The sequence below is a fragment of the Cupressus sempervirens genome, chromosome 5, assembly GCF_028749045.1.
Source record: "Cupressus sempervirens isolate cs-2001-9-10 chromosome 5, ASM2874904v1, whole genome shotgun sequence".
Taxonomy (NCBI): Eukaryota; Viridiplantae; Streptophyta; class Pinopsida; order Cupressales; family Cupressaceae; genus Cupressus; species Cupressus sempervirens.
In genome coordinates this window covers 781,245,548-781,267,034 of record NC_143122.1, presented here as the reverse complement: position 1 = coordinate 781,267,034, position 21,487 = coordinate 781,245,548, and the positions used below count along the sequence as shown (strand labels likewise).

At 32.9% G+C, this 21,487-nt stretch overlaps 1 protein-coding gene across 1 annotated transcript; it reads left to right on the top strand.

Moving 5' to 3' along the window:
* Positions 1-7,065: 7,065 nt before the first annotated feature.
* Positions 7,066-9,112, top strand: LOC149558268 (xanthotoxin 5-hydroxylase CYP82C4-like). Its single transcript, XM_089786111.1, has 2 exons — positions 7,066-8,083; positions 8,176-9,112. The coding sequence occupies exons 1-2, from the start codon at positions 7,385-7,387 to the stop codon at positions 8,794-8,796; spliced, it is 1,320 nt and encodes a 439-aa protein (XP_089642237.1). The 5' UTR covers positions 7,066-7,384; the 3' UTR covers positions 8,797-9,112.
* Positions 9,113-21,487: the final 12,375 nt, after the last annotated feature.

Sequence of the window (21,487 nt, the reverse complement as noted above, 5' to 3'; positions counted from 1 at the left end):
AATTTTGTCTCCAAAATGGGTTGGGATTTGAAATTTTTCAACCGTAGCAAATCGGATATCCGATAGGCTTGGTATTTACGAAGCCTATCCGGTCAACCCAAAAGACATGTTTGAAGAGTGTTTTAGTGATACTCAGACTTCGAGTAGTCGTCTGATAATGTTATTTTTATCAAAATTGAATAAAATGAAAAGGGTTTTTTAATATCGCTCTCTAGATTCCATCAAATAATTTCTGTCAAATTTTGAGTTCAATAAGTATTTATTAGTTAATTATCAATAAAGATTATTGTAAAGTGCCGATTAACATACTGATTGAAAAATAGCTATAACTTTCAAACGGTATAACATTTTTTAAATCTAAAAGTTGCGTCACATTCTATACTTTGTCTAGTATAAGAAAAAATAAATAAATTTAAATTTGGTAAAATTTTCTATTAGTTAGGGTGGTCAGACACAAGACTTTTTTTTTCGAAAAAAGTTTTGGTAGAAAATTCATATTTAATTATTTATTTGGAATAAAAATGCCGAAAAATATGCCTCACATCCGAGCATGAGTCAACTTGTCATATCTATAATTATATTAAAAAAATATTATGATTTGATTTTGATTAAGGTGGTCAGACATACACCTACTTTTTATTTTCGCCCTGAAATTTTCTTGCTACTGCATTAAAATTCAAACTTTTGACCAATTAATTTTTTTTTCTCCTGATAAGGCCTAGTAGTTTAGAAACTACATTCAATTTCCTACATATTATTTTCTTACAACTTTTTGATATAAAGTCCATAACCACTTCAAAATTATGTGTCAAGTTGACATAAACCTGATTTGCTGATTTTTCACTGCCACTTAAGGCCATAGTTTGGTACACCATGATCCTACACATACCCTCAAGTATAATAAGAGTTTCAAAAAGGATATACATTAACAAATCTTATATAGATTGTTAGAGAGAGAGAGAGAGAGAGAGAGAGAGAGAGAGAGAGAGAGAGAGGTAATTAATATTAGTAAAGACTAATAATAGTTTTTTTTTTGCCAAATGTGAAAAGACACTAATATATTTCATTAATAATAATATATAGTTGATGGCTTGTGGAGAGAACAACTAAGTTAAATGAAGCCTTCATTCCTCATGTATATTATAGAATACATAAAGTAAATATGATTTTCTATATCTTAATATTTCTATTTTTAGCAAATTGGATGATATTCTTGACAAAAAAATGTCCTTGTGCCATGCCAAGTGTCAAGCCTAAGGAAATAATTTCACCCATAAAAGGAAAAACACTAGCATGTAAGCCCATATAATATGACAATTATCAACTCCAAATATACAAGATGACCCAACAAGTAGCTAGAACCTATATGCCCAATTAAATGTACCATGATATGAAATATGTGAGTGAAACACCTATTTATACATATTAGATTCAATCAAAAATCCCAATTGGAATTATCCCATCATTATAAAAAAATGGTGCAGAATTAAAACCATATGCATTAAAGTTTGAATCATACAATTTTTTGGCTTTACCTCCGCATCCAAATTGAAACCCTTGACATACCAAAATGTTGAAAGCTTTATTTCGATGACTGAGAAACACTAACAAAAATAGCCCAAATTGCAACTTACCCACATCAATTTTGAAGCCTACTCAATGCTAACAAAATTATCCTAATTAGCTACTTGCCCACATCACTCTTCCATTGGTTGGGCCTCCAATTCAATCACCTCATTGGTGGTGACTAAAATTTCCAAAACTCATAGATTTAGAAGGGAGTCTACAATAGCTTCAATTGAGACTTCTCTAATCATGACCTCCTTGACCCTTCCTACACATGTTGGGTAAATTGATCCTTTTGGAAACATCATATTAAACTTAAGAAGGATCTCGGGGTGGAGAAGTTGTAGAAAAATTTCCCTGAAGAGGAACATTGTCCCAATGCGGGTGATCATGCTCATGGCATACAATGGCCAACAAAGAATGGATCTTCATATTATTTTTTCTCTTCACTTCTGAGCTTACAAAAAATATTTTAACTACCCAAATTGAATCTATCATTTTACTTCTCCACTAATCCTTAGTCATTTAAATGAAATTAACTAGTATATTAATATGTGTTAATGAAGGCAACCCATTTCAAGAATCTTCACAAAATAGAATGTTTTCTCTATTATAGACCTCCTATGACACATACTTTGTGATCACTTATCTAGAGGAAATCATGAAATTCCACACTATAAACCTTTTGGTGGATCATACATGGTTATGATCCTTAGAGGATCACAAGAATCCAAGTATTTTCCTTGCATAATCTTACACCACTTATTATACGATTTGTTGTACATTTTCCATGTGAGCTTACCACCAAGTGCTTTATTTATTTTTGAAAAATCATGCAATCCAACTTTCCCAATCCCTTTGTTGAGTGTTATATCCTTTAGTGATACCAAATGCATCTTCCTTTCTTCAGACATATTATATTTCCTTAAATATTTTATAATCAATTTTTCAATTTGTTGAATTATTCAAATAACAGTCTTAGGAATTGACAAGTAATAATTGGGAATATTAGATCTCTAAAACTTATTTGATGAGGAAAATCCTCCTTGATAATGAGAACCTACCTTCTTTCCAAGCTGAAATCTAACTTTTCATTTTATCAATAATATATTTCCACTATGTTGCTTTATTGGATATGACAAAATAAAAAACCTATATGTGTTGATGACTTAACTTTTTTGTGAAATTGTGTCTATATTTTTTATGTTACCATATTGGTATTGAAAATATATATCTTATACTTGTGAACATTAATTCTTTGGCCAAAAACTTCCATATAGAGGTCCAACATATTCTTAATTTCCTTATCTTTTTGAACATTTGATTTGCCAAATAACAAGGTATCATGTACAAAAAAATAGTGCATTACAAAAATGGAAGTACCTTCAATGAGGACCCCTCACCATTATTCTTGATAAGATCTAACTTTAATTATATTGTTGAAAGCCTCTTCCATGATAATAAATAAAGAAGGTAAACATGGATCTCCTTGTTTAACTCCTTGTGAAGAGGAAAAGAAACCAATTCAGAACCATTTATAATGGTAGAAGAAAAAAAGTTCCTAAACCATATTCTTTAAACAATTTTGTTTTTTGGCTACAAATTATATATTTTTCTAGTTGAATATTTTCAATATTTATTTACCACTCTCTCTAAGTATTGTTTGTAAGATAAAATTTCAATCATTTTAATTTAAAAACAAGTTACTTTTAATCAAATTTTTAAAACTATCTTACATGTAGGTGGAAGTACACATTTTCTTAACTATCTTATAATATGTAGTTAATGTAGTTATTTTTTAACTTATTGTTATGTCAAACTTATTATTGATTTCGATTTTGAACCTATTCTAATGGTAGAAATTGTTGATGCCTAATTTGTTAGACATTACTATATTTCTAAATAGTCTATTTGATTGAGGATTTTAATATAAAAAAATCCATATTTATATGGATAAATTGAAATCATTGAAACTATTCCAAATAATTAAATATGTTTCTCCTACCAAGTTATATCTATAATATTATACATTGTCATTAAAAATTTTGAGGTTGACAATTTAACCATAAAATAGAAAGTATTACAACTTTTTAAAATAGAAAATGATTAACAAATCAATTTTGCAATTGAAATCAATCAATAAAAAATATTCAAGAAAGTATTCATATGGCATCGAAGTATTGGCATTGACACATTGAACCTAAAATTCTATGCTTCATACAATCTTTTCTTCTGCATAGACTTCCCTTTTATAAGCCCAATGGAGATTTGAACATCTATTCTTATTGTTAGTATCAAAAAGTTTTTGGGTTATCATTGGATTGTGATATTTCTACTTTTCATATTATCTCTAGATATATGGAGAAAGATGATACAGCTATAAATTAGCTTTGGTCTATTTGGTCTATTCTTTCAACATTTCCATGGGAGACATGTTTGTCTAGTCCCTAAATGAGATTAGTCAATATGGGCTTAGGCTCAAATGAGTTGATGGGCCTCTACCATGGACATCTTGGTTCAAATTGACATAATATGCAATATCTCTTTTGTAGTAATTTTGTAAAAGTATTTTGAAGGATAGACTCACAAACATGTATGTACTATCTATTGAAATGAGATGCAAACAAATATAATGATTTGGTATACAACAAATATAATGATTTGGTATACAACAAATTTATTACATATTTGCAATGAGACAGTGTTAAGGGTAAACATCACAAAAGATTGCACCATCATTCTCTTACAGTGAATATGTACTATTTGTAAATATAAACAAATGACATAACTTTATTTTATAGTGCTCCAACATTGCTCATATCCACTTTCAAGAAGGAAATTCTTATAAATTAATCTAATCTACAACATACATAGACCATAATTTAATCTACAATATGCATAAATCACACAATGATCATTTATACAAGACTCTTTGAATATACAAGAGATAATAAAAAATGAATGGTCAATGTGATCCTTGAAGTTCTCATCCCAACACTATTGATTTAATTGAATTAAATCTAAGTAATTCCTAGTGTCTACTTAGAAAATATTAGGTTGGTTGAGTTAGGCTTGCCAAAAGATATTTAATAATTATACTAGAACCATAGATTAGATAATTCTACTCCATTATGTTTAGAGAGAACAAATATAGCGGGGGCCCTAGCTCGGTTGGCTAAATCTTCCCTGTTGCAGGGGGTTGGTCACAGGTTCTAGTCTCCCCCGTCCTCGTGGTACCGGTGGGCGTGTCGCACCAGCGCTACTGGTCACGTTAAAAAGTTTACCCGGCACATTAAAAGAGTAAAAAAAAAAAAAGAGATAACAAATATAAAAGATGGAAACTAAACTTTGAAACAAAATTTTATGATGAATTTATTTGTTTTAAATTTACCATCTAATGTTGTTGAATGTTCTTCCACCAAGTATCTCTACTGAATAAGATTACCAACTTATGTTATCCACTTTAGAACAATTTAGTGCCTTGACAACATGGTTCAAAGATAGACATTTACGCCCAACATCTTCTCTATGATGGAGCTATCATTTACATGTTTTCATTTTCTTCATACATGAACCAGATGCCTCATAAGTAACTAATACATATCAGACTAGAAAATTGAATCAAACACAACAAAATTTAATTCTATCTTCTCTTTAATTAGGACCATGGCATTTTATTCACTGGCATATAGTATGCTAAAAAAAATTCTCTATCTCCTCAACACTTCTACCTCAAATTCACCCAATTATCAAAGCCCACCTATTTCCACATTCAATAAGATTAGTAAGACAATTAATCTACTTTAGGACTTTTTGTGCCCATAGAGCCCATAATTTCCAAAACATAAAGGATCCCAAATATACCTCTGGCCAAGTGGATTGTATAACATGGTAAAAATATGCCCCACACATTCCTTTATATATTTGTACAAGGTAGTAATTCATAGCGAGCACCTCCCCATCTGAGTGAATCTCAAGCAGGGTGTTTGGTGGCATGCATCTCCAATAGTCTACAAGGATGAGAACAAGCTCACTATAGCAACTCTGTGGTAGGTCATAGAACAAAAGGGTTTCTCAAAGGGTCATTCCTGTAAGCATCTGATTGGAAATTCACCTATCTCAGTTCAATGCAATAGTAACAACGTCAATGTTTAAAGTTATTTTGCTTTCTTCTTTTATTTTTAATTTCCATTAAGTTATTAAACTTCACAAGTCAATAGCTAAGTGATGGTTTAGAAAATAAAGTTTCAAACTGTCCCATGAGCATATATATAAAATGTAGAATCCTCAATGAAGGCAAAGCAAGCTACCTCTTTTTTTTTTTATGATAGAACATTTCCAAAATCCTCCCATTAATGTCTCTGTGGATGTTCATATCTTGTTTCACATTGTTCCTTCCAAAGAATGGCAGATATTAGTAAAGGTTATGGATTTTTTAAATATTGTGAGATATAAAAAGAATTAGAGGTTGAGTATGTTTAGATAATGGTGGTAATATATATTGATTCAGTGTATAATATTCTCAATTGTCTAACATTATTATTAGGATTTTGAAGTAGTTAGTATTGATTGGGAGTTCTTGCCTATTGTGTAACATTTTTTATCAGCGATGCTTTGGATCACACTACATGATCTATCATAGAACAAAATGAGAAGAAAACTTATCTAGTTGTTGCTTATTCTACTACTACTTGTATATAAATAGTAATTTATTGTTCCCTAACATATATGTTTTATTATGTAATATGATAATTTATCTATTTGTATGTATTTTAAATTCACAATAACAATTAAAATATTCATATATGATAACAAGATGATTGACATTACAACATACAATTGACAATTTATATATGCTCATATTAAAAATAAGATTGAATTATACTAAAATATTTTCATTTCAACTAATTATCTTGTCAAATGTTATGATTGTAACTTTTTAAATTAAAATAATGTTTTTCCTTAGTAAACTATAGACTTGCTTTCTTTTAGTCCTTAAAAATAGACTACTCCACCAACCTATTTATTAAAATTATATAGTATTATTTTCTATTAACAACTTACTCATTAAAAATGAAATAAAAAATTAACTTTTGTTGACAATGGGAGCACTATTATTTACATTCAAATTCATTTGACTGAGAACCAAAATGAAAGAAATTTTCAAGTCCATCTCCTTTTTACCTCATGTTCCCCTTAAGTGTCATTTCTACTTAAAATTGAGTAGCTGAAGTGTTCCCATGTAAATTCTTAATTTTAAGAAAGGGAAAAATTAGAATCTTATCCAAGTGATTGTTTAGAAATTGAAAATAATCTATGAGAAAAAAGAGGTGCTTAAAATAAGTAGCAAGTGCTTATTGAAAAAAGCTATAGGTGTCTTCATAAAAACAAGATATCATTGACCTAACATTTTGCATCTATATTTTATTTACAACAAATGATATTAATTTTTAAGAATAATAGTTCAAAATAAGTAGCAAATTTTGTTTTCATGGCACTATCAGCTCCATATATTACTCCTAAAAATATTGAGCAACTACGGCTAACCAAGAACATGCTGCCAATGGTTGCATATTTAGTATTTCTAGCCTGTGCTCCGAGAAAGACAACTAAATCGGGGGAAAGCAAGCTATAAAACTCAGTAATTCTGAAATCTATCTCCATTGAAGCCCTGTTTCTCTACAAGCTTCGACTGAGCCATGGGAATCATCATTCTTCGTTCTCATCATGGCCAATCATTGGGCATCTCCATCTTCTGAAGAAGAAGGAGCCCATTCACAGGATTTTAGCCTCACTTTCTCAACCATATGGACCCATCATGCATCTTCAGCTTGGCTTCCGCCTAGTCCTCGTCATCTCCTCTTCAGATCTCGCAAAAGAATGTTTTACCGCAAATGACATAGCCTTGGCTTCGTGCCCACAGACTACTGCGTCAACGCATTTGGGATATCGCAACAAAGTGTTCACGGCACTTCCTTACAATTCACTGTTGCAAAACCTTCGGAAGATCTGCACCATGAAAATCTTCTCAGCCAGCAGAATCGACTCCTTCAAATACCTGCGAAAAGAGGAAGTTTCCGCCCTCATCCATGCCCTGTTTGAGAGTTGCTCAGCCCCGGTAAACATGAAATCAAGGCTTTCTGATCTCACGTCCAATATAATTATGCGCATGGTTGCCAGCAAGAGAGTCTCGGGAGGGCTTGATAACGTAGAGGATTTGGACGAAGGGCGTGAGCTGAAGAAGATGGTCGAAGAAACATTCTTCTTGTATAGTGTTTTCGCAATCGGCGATTACCTGCCTCTTTTCAAGTGGCTCGATCTGCAGGGTCCCATATCCACCATGAGAAGACTGCAGAAGAAAAGAGACGCCTTTATGCAGAAATTGGTGGAGGAGCACAGGGAAAAACAGGGGATGCAAATGCGCGCTGAGGACTTGATCGATCTTCTCATCTCTTCGGTAGATAACCAAGAAATTAAATCCGACAGTGGCGATGTTGTGGTGAAGGCTGCCGCTCTTGTAAGATTTATTTTCTTGCCCCCTTTCTGTTTATAATTTGAAAGACCCATTGGCGATGATTATTTTTCCCAATCTGTATTTTGGTTCTGCAGGGCATAATAATGGCAGGTACGGACACGTCCGCTGTGACCATCGAATGGGTAATGACGGCTCTGTTGCAGCAGCCACACATATTTAGGAAAGCACAGGAGGAGATCGACAAACATGTGGGGAGGGAGAGGGTAGTAGAAGAATCGGATCTGCAGGAGCTCAGTTATTTGCAAGCCATTGTTAAAGAAACTCTGAGGCTTTATCCAGCAGGACCTCTTCTACTTCCCCATGAGGCAGCAGAGGCGTGTAATGTTGGAGGATTTCATATCACTGCAGGAACTCGATTGTTAGTGAATGCGTGGGCAATGCACAGGGACCCTGCTTTGTGGAGCCGTCCTACGGAATTTGATCCAGAAAGGTTTTTAAAGGGAGGGAAAGTGATTGACGTGAAAGGGCGAGACTTTGAATTGATACCGTTTGGTTCAGGGAGAAGAATGTGCCCCGGAATGTCTCTGGCTCTGATTGTGGTTCAGTACACGTTGGCACGGCTTCTTCAGAGCTTCGAGTGGTCTCTTCCGGAGGGCACTGAGCTTGACATGAGAGAGGGGATGGGGCTCACAATGCCGAGAGCAGTTCCCCTGGAGGCCATTGTCAAACCTCGCCTGCCCTTCCATCTTTATTGATTATTATTAATCTCTGCGACTGAACATGGATAGCTGCCTCTCATTTTAAATCTAGAATATATGAAGCTATCACTGTACCTACTCATAAAATAGTAATTGTTGGCTTTATTTTTCAGGCGTTTCACTATTTTTATTTTTATTTTAAAGAAAAACCATGTTTATATGGTACCATTTTCATGTGGTCTTCAATTACTTAATTATTAGTTCTGCTGGGAACTAATGTTTTCATTTGTCTGATTGTAATTAATTTTTCAGCCAACATTTAGTCAAATTATAAAATTTAAAATTGATTTATTTTTAAAATATTTTTCTTTCATTAATTTCTTTTTTACTATTGATTATTTCTATTTTTGTTGGAAGTTTTATTAAATTTTAAATTCAAAAAATAACCAAAATTCTTGTGCATTTATCTCTGGAAGCTTTCAGCACCAATAGGATGTTTTGGGAGCTTCCTCCTTGTACACCCAATCTGTTGCCTCTAGATTTGCCCATTGGCAAGACATTCTATTACATCTCAACACAGATCGAGTTACGTCTGTGTTTGTGCCTTGGGAAGTAAAAATATTTTTCAGGAAAGCTTCTGTTTGGTGCTTATATTTTCTCTGTAGATAAAGAAAAGACTTAACAATCAAATGCCAATAGCGGAGGCACCAAAGCTTACAAGAGCACATTCCCTAGCAACATCTCTTCTATGGCATACTAATGTATTCCCAATTCATTCCCAATTTGCAACTTTGAGCATTTCCTCTCATAAAAATCATTTGATCATACAACATACTCAGAGCCTTCAAACCATTGACCACGTTGTAGCCACAAATCTGTTGATAGAATTTTCATGCACAATTTAGTGGTGCTGCTCCTTAATCATAAATTTAACCTCCTTGGCAACATTTGATAAAAAAAAATCTTGGCTGGAGAGTGAGAAATGCAGATGCTAAAGCAATTCAATGAAAATGAACACATGTTGCTGCTCTTTGTAAGCTTGTAGAATTAAAGATCAACAAATGTCTGAAGCTTGCGAAGTTTCCAAGTTACCTGGTTGGAGAAAATGGAGATTGATTTTTTGAGAAGTTGCAGAATATTATGCTATCACCAACACCGATCAAGTTTCTTGTAGGAGAAAGGACTAGATAGGCATGTTTCTCCTCATGGCTGAGATGGATGCCTAGGAGGCTAGATTCTCCAAATGGTGCACATTATTGCCCCCCGCACTATCCCTAGCTATAAAAAAAATATATGGCCCAGTTTGCGAAGTATAAGGATTTAGAATTAGCATAGGATCTGGAAGCTGCGATGGTCCAAAAATGATAAGGGAAGTATCAGCTTATATCTGATAAAAATGGTCTATAAGGTACACAATTACCACAATTGACACATAAAAAAGGTAAATTCATGGAGCACGAGTGATTCTGTGTTGGATATCATGTCACTTTTCCAATAGTCTATGGTAGTTGTCCACTTGTTATTTTTTCCAGTTGAATTATATGGATAATTTGTTGCCAACTACTAAGTTGAAAAACTAACTTTTGATTTATGGATTGAAAAACTAATGTTTTTGTTTAACACCATGCCTCCATCTATTTCTTTTTTTCAATAAACAAGCATTATAAATTTCTAAATTTTACAAACTAAATATTTTTAAATTTATTTATCATAACTAAAATCCTTTTTTCTAATTCGTCAAAAGCTATTTTCCTAGGCATGCAACTATTTATTGGGAATTGAAAAATGTGAAAAAATATATAAAGGATAAGAATATAATTAATGTTCTTGTTAGAATATAGTCTAACTTTCTGGACGTGTCATAAATTTGGCTAAGCCACTACAATTATGATGGAAGCTTTTCACTTCAAAAGTAAGAATGGTTGTACTTGCATCTTACATTAAAAAACATACGTAATTATTTTTTCTTTATAATTCATGATCCCCTATGGGCACGCTGAATCATGATACCCTACAGGAACATTGAATCCTCGGGTATATGCTTTTACATTTACTTAATGAGGGTTATGGAAACTAATGTAAAATGTATTATAAAATTAATTATGTCATAATGTTTTTTTAATAATTAGAGACTAACATCTTTTCCTTTCATACATTATATAATTTAATTTACTTATCAAATGTATACAAATAAATCTATCATATGATTATGAAAATTAATTTAAAAATGAGTTTATCATATTCACTATATAACTTTAATTTTAGAGTTCAGATTTAATTTTTAATTTTTAATTTATATATTAACTTATATTTTATATCATTTAAATTTTTTATTTTACTTAACATTTATAAATTAGACATTTATTATATCAATATAACACTTTCAACAACTATTTTTGTGATTTGCACAATAGGATTCATGTTTTCCCTACACTAACTCATAACAATATATAGACGTAGGAAATGAGAAAACATGACCTTCATTATTGCAATCAATTATCTTAAACAAAACAATCCATAACTTATGTTGTTGCAGGTTAATACCAAACATGTTCTCCACCTAAACATAGAAAATAATACAAAGTTATATAGAAAACTAATCCATTCACAAACATAAACATAGAAAATCATACAAACTCATATCCAAAACTAATCCATTTACAACAATGATAAACAACAATGCATTATGTCTCACACATATATATTGCAAGATGACAACTACAACACCTACTATGATCTATGATCTCAAAAGGTAGGGACTCTAGCTCTCAAAGATTTTAAATTTAAAATTTGCTCTTGTTTATATACAAGTAGATGAGTTGTTAAGTAATTTTAAATTTTAAATTTTAAATTTCAATGTAAGATTTTAAACAAGTTAAGGTGTTCAATTATTGAGTCATTTGTTCTAATATTTGTAAAGACTTATAGAAATGACTATAGAAACCAATAAGAAAATGTATTACTCCATGAATTTATATATTTTAATTTTATTTCACTTGTTCAAATACACACAAATATCAAATTATTTTTAATTTAATAAAATGATCTATATCTTGTGATTTGTGCAAGGAATATTACTTGTTTAATAAGTATGATGAAACAAGGTGATTTGATTTTTTTAACTTTATTTTTTATAAATAAAAGCATCAAGAGGGTGATGTGTAACAAATCTAGTGAATTAATAGTACTACAACCTTTTCAACACACATACACACATAACTCATAGTTTGTCTCTATCAAAAGAAAAAACTAGATAGTTCAAAGTATCTACACTACTAAAAATAGAGTTTTGTAGCATAATAAAAACACAGTGTCTATGACATGTAAGATAGGTAAGATTTCTAAAGCCATCCTAGCTCTTTATCAAAAAATAGTGAAAAACCATAGGACTAACAACTTAATTTTCTCCTAACCACTTCAAAAGTAGTGTGGAAGTTCATTCTTCTTTAAGGAAATGGAACACATCCTTATAGTCTTCATCAATCTTAGGCTTGGACCCAGAAATCTTTTGATGCAATGCACTTAGCATCACAGAAAAAGAATGCATCACTTTAATAGAAAACTTGTTCAATTCCTCAATCCTCCTATTGAAGCTACCAACCTTCTTCTTAGCTCCCTGCTCCCTACTTCTCTAGCTTTTCTTTCATCTTTCCCAGCAACCCACCATGCACCAAGCCAACAGTGTCCTTAGCCACCTCCATGAAAGAAACTTGCATGGAAGGTGATTTGAGATAAGGATTTTAACCTGTGTATAAGAGGGTGAGGGACAAGGGATATTCTTGACATCAAAGGCAGGGGGGAGTCTAGGGACTTTCTTGAAGAATGGACAAAAATTTCTTCACTAGATTTAGCCATAGAATTGTTAGAGTCTGACCCTTTGGTAAAAATTCAAAGCTTACTTGCATTTCTCTTAGCAAGCCAGTTAGACCTATAAGCCTTAGGGGTTTCAATATTGTCACCCTACTCCATAGTTTAAACCTCTTTCTTGCTTTTTTAGAGGACTTGGTAGGTTCACTAGTGTCAGGCAGGGAGGAAGACTCAATTTTGGGCCTTTTTTTGCTAGGCTGAGAGGGGCTAGCTTCAAGGGAACTAGGGGGAGTGGCAGGATGTGTAAGAATGGGCTTGTTGACAAGAAGGCATAACGTATGGTGAAATTTTGAATTCTAAACTATACCATCTTAAAATAGACACACTTGCATTTTACTACCTTTTAGCACACTTTTCCATAATTCCTCTCTTAGACCATGGATATGTCTATGCTTGATCTCCTTTTTATCTTATCTTCTTCCTCTTTCCACCCCCATCTTTATGGCACCTACCTCTTATTTCTATGGCACCTAGGGCTAGACCTCCAGGACCAGGTCGAACTAGTCCCTAATAGTTTCAGAGCTTAGGGCCCAAAAGACCTCCTAGGTTTAATTAATTTTTTATTGTTACCCAATTAGTTTGTATTGTTTTCTTGCCTAAAAACTCATATATAAGAGGACTTGGAGGCTTCATTTTCACGCAACACACTCAAGTAATTCAAGCTCTTTCTCTTAAGTTCAAATTTCAGCCTTTTGCATTCAAGGAGATCGAGCATTCATGATGCAGTACAAGGTATGAGAATCCCCAAAGGAGATGTCCTAGCCCCCAACAAATAACCAAACAATGGAAGAATAACAATAGCATATAGATTTAGATCCAAAATAATGCCAATTCTTATAATATAATCATAAGATTTACATGCAACATGCCCCACTATAAGGCCTTCCAGGTTATGACCAAATACATAAGCAAATACAACAACAAGATCTCACAAGATCCAAACCCTAGCTAGCCCATATCCACAATTTTGTACAAAACCCCAAGAAGAATCTAAACTTGTGGTCGCAAGTCACCAAACAACTTTCTTATTTCCAAAGCTCTAGCTACTACCTCTTCTCAAACTTTCATCCTCTCATCTACTCTTCTTCTCCATGTTGGATGAACAATGACAAGACAAGATCCTCTACTAATACCAAACCAAGCCACAAGTTGGCTTGATAACAAAAATTAAATGCCTTTTTCCATCTTTTCTATAATTTTTTTAATTAATTAATATTTTTTCTCCAATTTTGTCATTTTCTCTCTTCTCAATTTTTTTAAAAAAATAAAAATAAAAATAATACCCCATTTTATTTTGTGATGCAAGATGCTTCTATATCAGACTCCCTAGGTAGATAGAAAAGTATGTCCCATACTTTGGTGCCAAAAGAAATATTTGCACACAACTTCATCTTCACCAAAGGTTTCCAATCCATCTAAGCTAGGCATTTAAATTTGAAAATCAACCATCTATGCTTCATTCACTCAAACATTAGAATCTAATGAATCTTAGAAACAAAATCAGAAAGTTCACTCCTAGGAACAAACTAAACAGAATTCTTCACCAACAATCTCTACAATTGATCAAAACCACAAACAACAATATCCTCAAACATGAAATCCATGTCAACAACATCCAAAACTAACTCAGCAACATGTAATCTCAAATCCACTTTAGGATCAACATGTAAGTCCCTACCATGTCAACCACAGGCAAGTCAAGAACACATAGATCCTCATTATCATGTAGATCCTCAACCATATCAACAACCAGTGAATCTACACTAGAAACATCTAACTCCACATTAGTAGAAACACCCATATGTGAATTCTCACAATCAGTAATCTCATCATCCACTATAAGATGCTCTACAATTTTCATGTCATCTAACTAATCATGAAAACAAATATCCTCTTCAATTTTAGTGAAGTCATCCTTTACATTTTCCTTCACAAAAAAGTATCTTCTCCTCTTCACAATCTTCTTAACTAGCCAGACTACTCTCCTTCACATTGGTAGACTCCAGCTTTAGAAATCTTTGTGAAACTCAATTATTCCTTCCTTAACTTGATCAGTAAAACTAGTTTCCAACTGAGTATACATCTCTAAAATCTTCTTCTCCACCACATCATAGAGATTTGTAGTCATCCCAATGTCCAATCTTCTTAAAGGCATCTTCCAAGATCTTTTCAAACCCTCTACATAAAATCTTTGACCATATCTAACCTTCACTCAACAAGATCAACCTTCCATCTTCACAACCATTGCTTCATGTCATGATCCAAATGTGAGCCCTCTACAATCATAAATTAGATCCATGATCTTCTACCTCACAAAAAAGATGTGTAGGGCTCTAGAAGGAGCACTCTAGCATAAGATTGAGCTCTACTAAGATAATCTTTACCCCAGGCCCTAGTGCAAATTACCTCAATTTTTGTGATCCATCTACATGCTTAGGAAAACTAGATCTAATACCACCTGATGTAGTACGAGGTAGGAAAATCCCCAAAGGAGATGTCATAGCCCCCAGCAAAGAACCACACAGTGGAAGAATACCAATACCAAATAGATTTAGATCTAAAATAATGCCAATTTTCATAATATAATTATAAGATTTACATCGAACATGCTTAGTTGTAATGCCTTCCGAGCTATGACCAAATACATAAAAAAATAAAGAAACAAGCTCTACAAGATCTCACAAGATCCAAACCCTAGATTTTAAAAATAATCTAAACTTGTGCTCACAAGCCACCAAGCAACCTTCTTGTTCCCAAGTTGCAACTACTAGCTCTTCTCAAACATCGCTCCTCTCAACTACTCTTCTTCTCCATGTTGGATGAATAATGAAAAGACAAGACTCTCTACTTATACCAAACCAAGCCAAAATTTGGCTTGACAACAAACATTAAATGCCTTTTTCTCTCTTTTCTCCATTTTTAATTTTTAATTTTAATTTTATTTATTTATTTTTCTCTAATTTTTGTCACTTTCTCTCTTGAATTATTATTTTTAAATAAAAATAATGCCCCATTTTATTTTGTGCATCAATTAAATTCTTCCAAGCATTCAGGCAAGGATATTTATATCTAGCATTGCAGAATCCTTTGTGAGCATTTCCTTTTCAAGATCTAGCTTATCATTGGCCATCAAGGGAGAAGACCTACATTGAAGCATTTATTATCTTCTTCATTGATTCACTTTTATATCCATTGCACCCTAATGGGATTATGGTAGATCTATTCCAAAGAGTGGAGATACCCTATACTCCTAACTCAAGATTTACAATACATACATACAAACAAAGTTGGGAGCAAAAAAGATTATAGATCTAGAACCTACAGTTCGCAAGCTTTCTAGAGTCATTAGTTGTAGATTGTTGGACTATATCAACGTAGTTTTAGGATTTCTTCCCAAGTTGACCTAGTCCTTCAATCTTAGATTCTAAGGAGATTTCTAAGTTTTTTTCATTTCATCATTTCATTTCGAGATCCATGAATAGATATTTAGATACAATTTACATCTATAAGTTTTAGAAAAAAAACACATCTTCCTCTACACATTTGAAGGTGGATCTTTCATATTTTATTTCCTTTCATTATCTTTACTCTAGATTTACATCTTAATTGGGCTAATTATCTTTACATAACATCTAGATTTACATTATTTAAGCAACTAGTTCAATTCTATATTCAAATTATCTTATTAAGGGCCTAAGAGAGTACATTTCCTAATATTCCATTCCCCTTTATAACTTGAATTTAGTATTAGCTCCCTTATTCCTTTGGGTCCCAACTAATCTAATTTGGATCATAAGTGGAATCATACTTGGAAATTCCCCTCTTTCGCTCACACATATTTGAATGGCTTAGTGAATCTATAAAATGGAGGCCTACAACCCTAGTTAAAGTGCTTCCATATTATCGCTAAACATAAGCACCAAATCCTGATGCAAAATCTCATTGCCTTTATGATTATCTTTAATATTGCTTTCTATGGAATGAAGCAGGAAAAATGGAATGGAAATTAGGAATTTATGGTACAAATGGTTAAGGAAAGGTAGGTGATAAAAGTAGTACACAATAAACTTACCTTCAAGGGTAGTATTTCATTATGATGTGGAAAACATCCTTCCAGACATCCAAGAGATTTTCTCTGCTAAACCCACCTTGCTTCTTGATCGGTTCCTCTAGGGGATTGAAGAATTGCTTTAGGGCCTCATAATCAGACATCTTAATTGTTCATAATTATTTAATGAACCAATGATTATCTTGTTTAATACCATTATTTACTAATATTTTTATGATATTGTAATGTAGGTACATCGTGTAGAGTAGACATGCATGAAGATTAAAACTAAATAAGGAGAAGAACGAAGAAAAATCTATCCTATTTTTGACACTACAATTTTTGGTAGTTGTGTATTGATGTAATAATGATGAAACACTTGAGATGTTGTAAATGTAAACTTGTTGAATTAATGTAAGAAACAAAGATGTTTTTACTTAATGTAATTTATGTGGAGGGACCTAAAAAATAATGATTTTAATTAATACTAACACCAAAATTTGAAACCACTGATCTTGGCATTGAATCATCAATGCCATTAGCTCTGAATGGGAGGATGAACCCTAGTGACACCCTTGTTCTAGCCACAAAGAGCCTCCATCATTCATGACCACCCCATATCAAAGAGTCTCCAAGGTTCTCTAAGTGTGTTTGGAGGTCAATATTTTGAGGGTCATAACTTGAAGCTTGTGGACGATATCGGTGAAATTTGAAATGTTATAGGAAAGTCATTCAAGACCTACAATGACCTATCTCATTTTTGAGAAATCACAAATTTTTTGGATTCAGCACAGTGATCTCGCTTAATGCCAAAACTTGCATTGTGCCTTAGTTCATAGGTATATCTCTACGTAACTTTGAAACCATTGACCTTGGCATCGAATTGTTAGTGCAATTAGCTCTATATGGGTGTGTGAACCCTAGTGATACACTTTTTTCGCCAACAGAGAACCTCCATCATTCCCAACCACCCCATACTGAAGAGTCTCCAAGGTGCTCTAAGTGCATTTCAGGGTTGATCTTCTGAGGGTCATAACTTCGAGCTCCTGGGGGATATTGGTGAAAATTTGAATGTTATAGGATGGTAATGCCAAGGTCTACAATAACCTATCTCATTTCTGAGAGATCACATTATGTTTGGATTCAGCATAGCGATATTGCTCAATGCCGAAACTTTTAGTGTACCTCAATTCATTGGTGCATCAATGCATAACTTTGAAATCACTGATCTTGGCATCAAATTGTTAGTTCCATTAGCTCTGGATAGGCGGATGAACCCTAGTGACACCATTTTTTTGGCTGCAAAGAGCCTTCAACATTTGTGGCCACCCTGTATCAAAGAGTATCCAAGGTGCTCTAAGTGCGTTTGGGCGAGTGAACCATAGTGACATCTTAAGGAATTGCAGAGATCATTTAAAATTAAACATATATGATACAATTTCAAATTAAACATTGCATCAAAATTTGATAATAAAGGTTGTTAAAATGTTCTTCAAAAATTATTGCATTTGAATTGAATATAACAAACATGATCAAAATGAATGATATTCCATAAACATGAACACTACACATGATCCATGATAAATTGAACAATACTATACCAAATTAATATGTATATCATTGTACACATAAATGACAAAAATATATATCAAAATACATGTATCCATAGATAAATATATATCAAAGTTCATGTATCCATAGACAAGTTATGCAAATATATATCAAAATACATAGATCCATATACAAAATGTGACTGATCATGCCATCGATATGTGCATAATATCAATGTTTCTATATACAATGTGGCATATTCCATCTCAAAATGTCTCATGACATATCCTATGACAACTATACTATTCTATGTTGCTGGTGGATTATCAAAATGTAGCCTCTTCGTTGCACTAGGTGGATTAGATGCCTCCTACATAAACAAAAAAGAAAAACCCAATGTTAGACTACTAAATTTATATAATTCTATGTATCTAACATTGAATTGCTCAAATTCATAATGATCCTTTTTTCATGAAGATTTATAGTATTAAAATTTCATCATAAGTACATCTCTTGTCAAACTCCTGTGCTAGTAAGGAGTCCTCTGATATGCCTCCACAATGCTTGAACCTCATTGGTTCTAGGCTATATTTATTAGATGGATCTACAACTTAAAATATAGCATTATAATTCATAGCATACTAAATTTATAACATATAATCAAGAATTAAAACAACAACTTACCTCTTTCAACTCATCCTCTGGTTATAATGGCTGCATGAGCAAAGATACAAAACTCTAACATCCAACCTCCTATTCACTAGGTGTTTCCTATGAGATACAAAAGACTAGTTTTAATATCATAGAAATTAATTTTGAATTTGTCTATGAAAATAAGGAAAATAACAAATAAATTATTCTTATACATATGATGGGGCTATCACTGTGAATGGAAACACCAGAGGGTCTGCAATAGTGAATCTGCTTAGACTCATCACCAGTAGCCACACCTTATACAATAAATGTAATTAAATTTTATTACCACAAACATTTTACAAGAATGTATCAATATTTAATTTCTTTAAAAGCGCCTAATTACTTTTCCCTTTTCAGTGGGTTGTGCCTCACCGCCCACACTCTACCCCCCACTGATAGGTGATACCTATAAGAGAAAAGAAAGATTAGAAACCATATATGCTCCAATATGAAATAGAAAAATAACGAGAACAAAAAATAATGTATTGTAGATGTCCCAAGGCCAAATGAAATAGCCAAGAGCATGATAGCATCAACTTGTTTGAGGTCTTCCTTAGTCATCAACTAAACATGAATGGAAATCACATACATGTATAAGTCAGTATAGGTTAAAATTACTCTATTATAAAGATTAACTTTAAATCACATATGTCGTAACAAAAAAATGTATACACATACCGACATAGTAGGATGTCATGCCTTTGCATGCCCCTCCTCTCTTGTGTTAGGGTGTGTAGTCTCTATACTCACGTCTGGTGTATCCTCCTCAAATACAAACTGATACTCAAAAAGATCACCAATTGGACCCAAACAAATATTCTTGCATGTTATGCAAGTATGGGGCACACAAACATGTGATGAGCTCATGGATGATGAACTTGTGCCAACATTATCAACATGGGGAGGCAACACTAACCTAGCATGGGATATCAATAGGCTACTCAATCTATGGATGGCTCTAACAGTTTGAGAGCTAGCCTCTTTAATGATATCATAATGGTGCACTTGAAGAGGGGGAAGACATCAATAGTGGGGACAAAAGTGCTAGCTTTCTTCCACTAGGAAAAGGGTCTATTTTGAGGAGCTCTTCCTCCTACAACCATATTGGGCCTCATGCTCTAGTAGTTCACCTTGAGGTGCAATACAAATTTGGCATACAATATTTTAATGAAATAGAATGGCACCTCTAAATTGATGTGTGGAGATTTGTCAAAAACCATCCACCAAAAATTCCCAAAAGTTCACATGCATAGCCTCATTTGTGCACCCTTTAATTGATAATTTGGGCTTTGTGTGTTCTACTGATTATCAATTTTTGGGTCTACAAAAAGGTTAACTATATCATCTTTAGTTATATTTAGGGCCACAACCTCATCATAGTCCAACCCATCATCAAACATGGCATGCATTTGCTCACATTAGTGAAGTACTACATTTTTTTCATTGGTAAGTGTTTCAACATTATCCACTATGGTGTTTAACATAGATAACATGGGAGCCAATGCAGCTATATTATTATATGTGGTTTGCAAAACCCTCAGTTAGGTGAAATTTTCATATATCAAATTTTCAATTCAAGGGTGTAGGGGATCATTTGGTGGATGGTTTTGAAGGGGTACTAGATCATTTGGTGGAGGGTTACGAGGAACATTATTTCCTACCTCAGTCTCATCATTCAGGTTGGCCATACCTATTAAATTGCAAAACAACATTTCTATTTAAAAAATTTAATTTTCAACTATTTCTATTAAAAAATATAATTTTCAATGATTTCTATTTTAAAAACCTAATTTTTATTAAACTTTATTCAAAATCATTAAAAAAATACAAAAAAATCCTTACCTATATTGTATACTCATTGCTATATTGTATACCCAAAATGGAGTCATCTCAAAACAAACCCAAATGCAAATGCATTATTTTATCTCAGTTTTTTAAAAAAATCCAAGTCATAGGTTTTAAGTATCCAATCTCATATCAGATACATGATATGATATCGGGTACCCAATAATAGATTGGATACCCAATAAGGTTTGACCCAACCTTATTTCCTTGGTATTAGGATGGGTGGAAAAAAGTTAGAGCAGATTTTGAAATGCTTTTAGATGTTTTCAAACTCCTTTTTTTTTCTCACATTGCCACTTTTTGGCACATCATGATCCTGCACATACCCTTACTACTTTTGTTGTCATATATAAATTATGCCACATTTTCATGTAAATATGGTGAAATAATAATATATTCCTACTTTTCATTTTTGCAAATTCATGCCTTCCAAGAATATCTAATTGTCTAGTACTATAGTACGTAATAGTCTCATCTATGAGAAGAGTTCTCATTCATATGTTCATATCAATTGTATTTTCTTCCTCTTCTATAGAGTTGTTCTCTTCATCCATGGTGTGATTAACATGTCATTACATCATACCCCTAGTATTCATTTGCTGCCAATTATTGACTATTTATTCTTTTGTGAGGCCTATCTTTGCTTCTATATAATGAAAATGTTTATATAAGAGTAACTCAATCCAACAAAATGTCTCAAAGTGTTATGATAAAAGATCTGTGATTTTTTAGAATTTTGGA

What these genes read in the sequence shown, in the direction of transcription:
- LOC149558268 (XM_089786111.1), top strand. Translation starts at nt 7,385, where the DNA reads ATGCATCTTCAGCTTGGCTTCCGCCTAGTCCTCGTCATCTCCTCTTCA. An exon ending in TGGTGAAGGCTGCCGCTCTT is followed by an intron (nt 8,084 to 8,175) that starts GTAAGATTTATT and finishes TTGGTTCTGCAG; the next exon opens with GGCATAATAATGGCAGGTAC.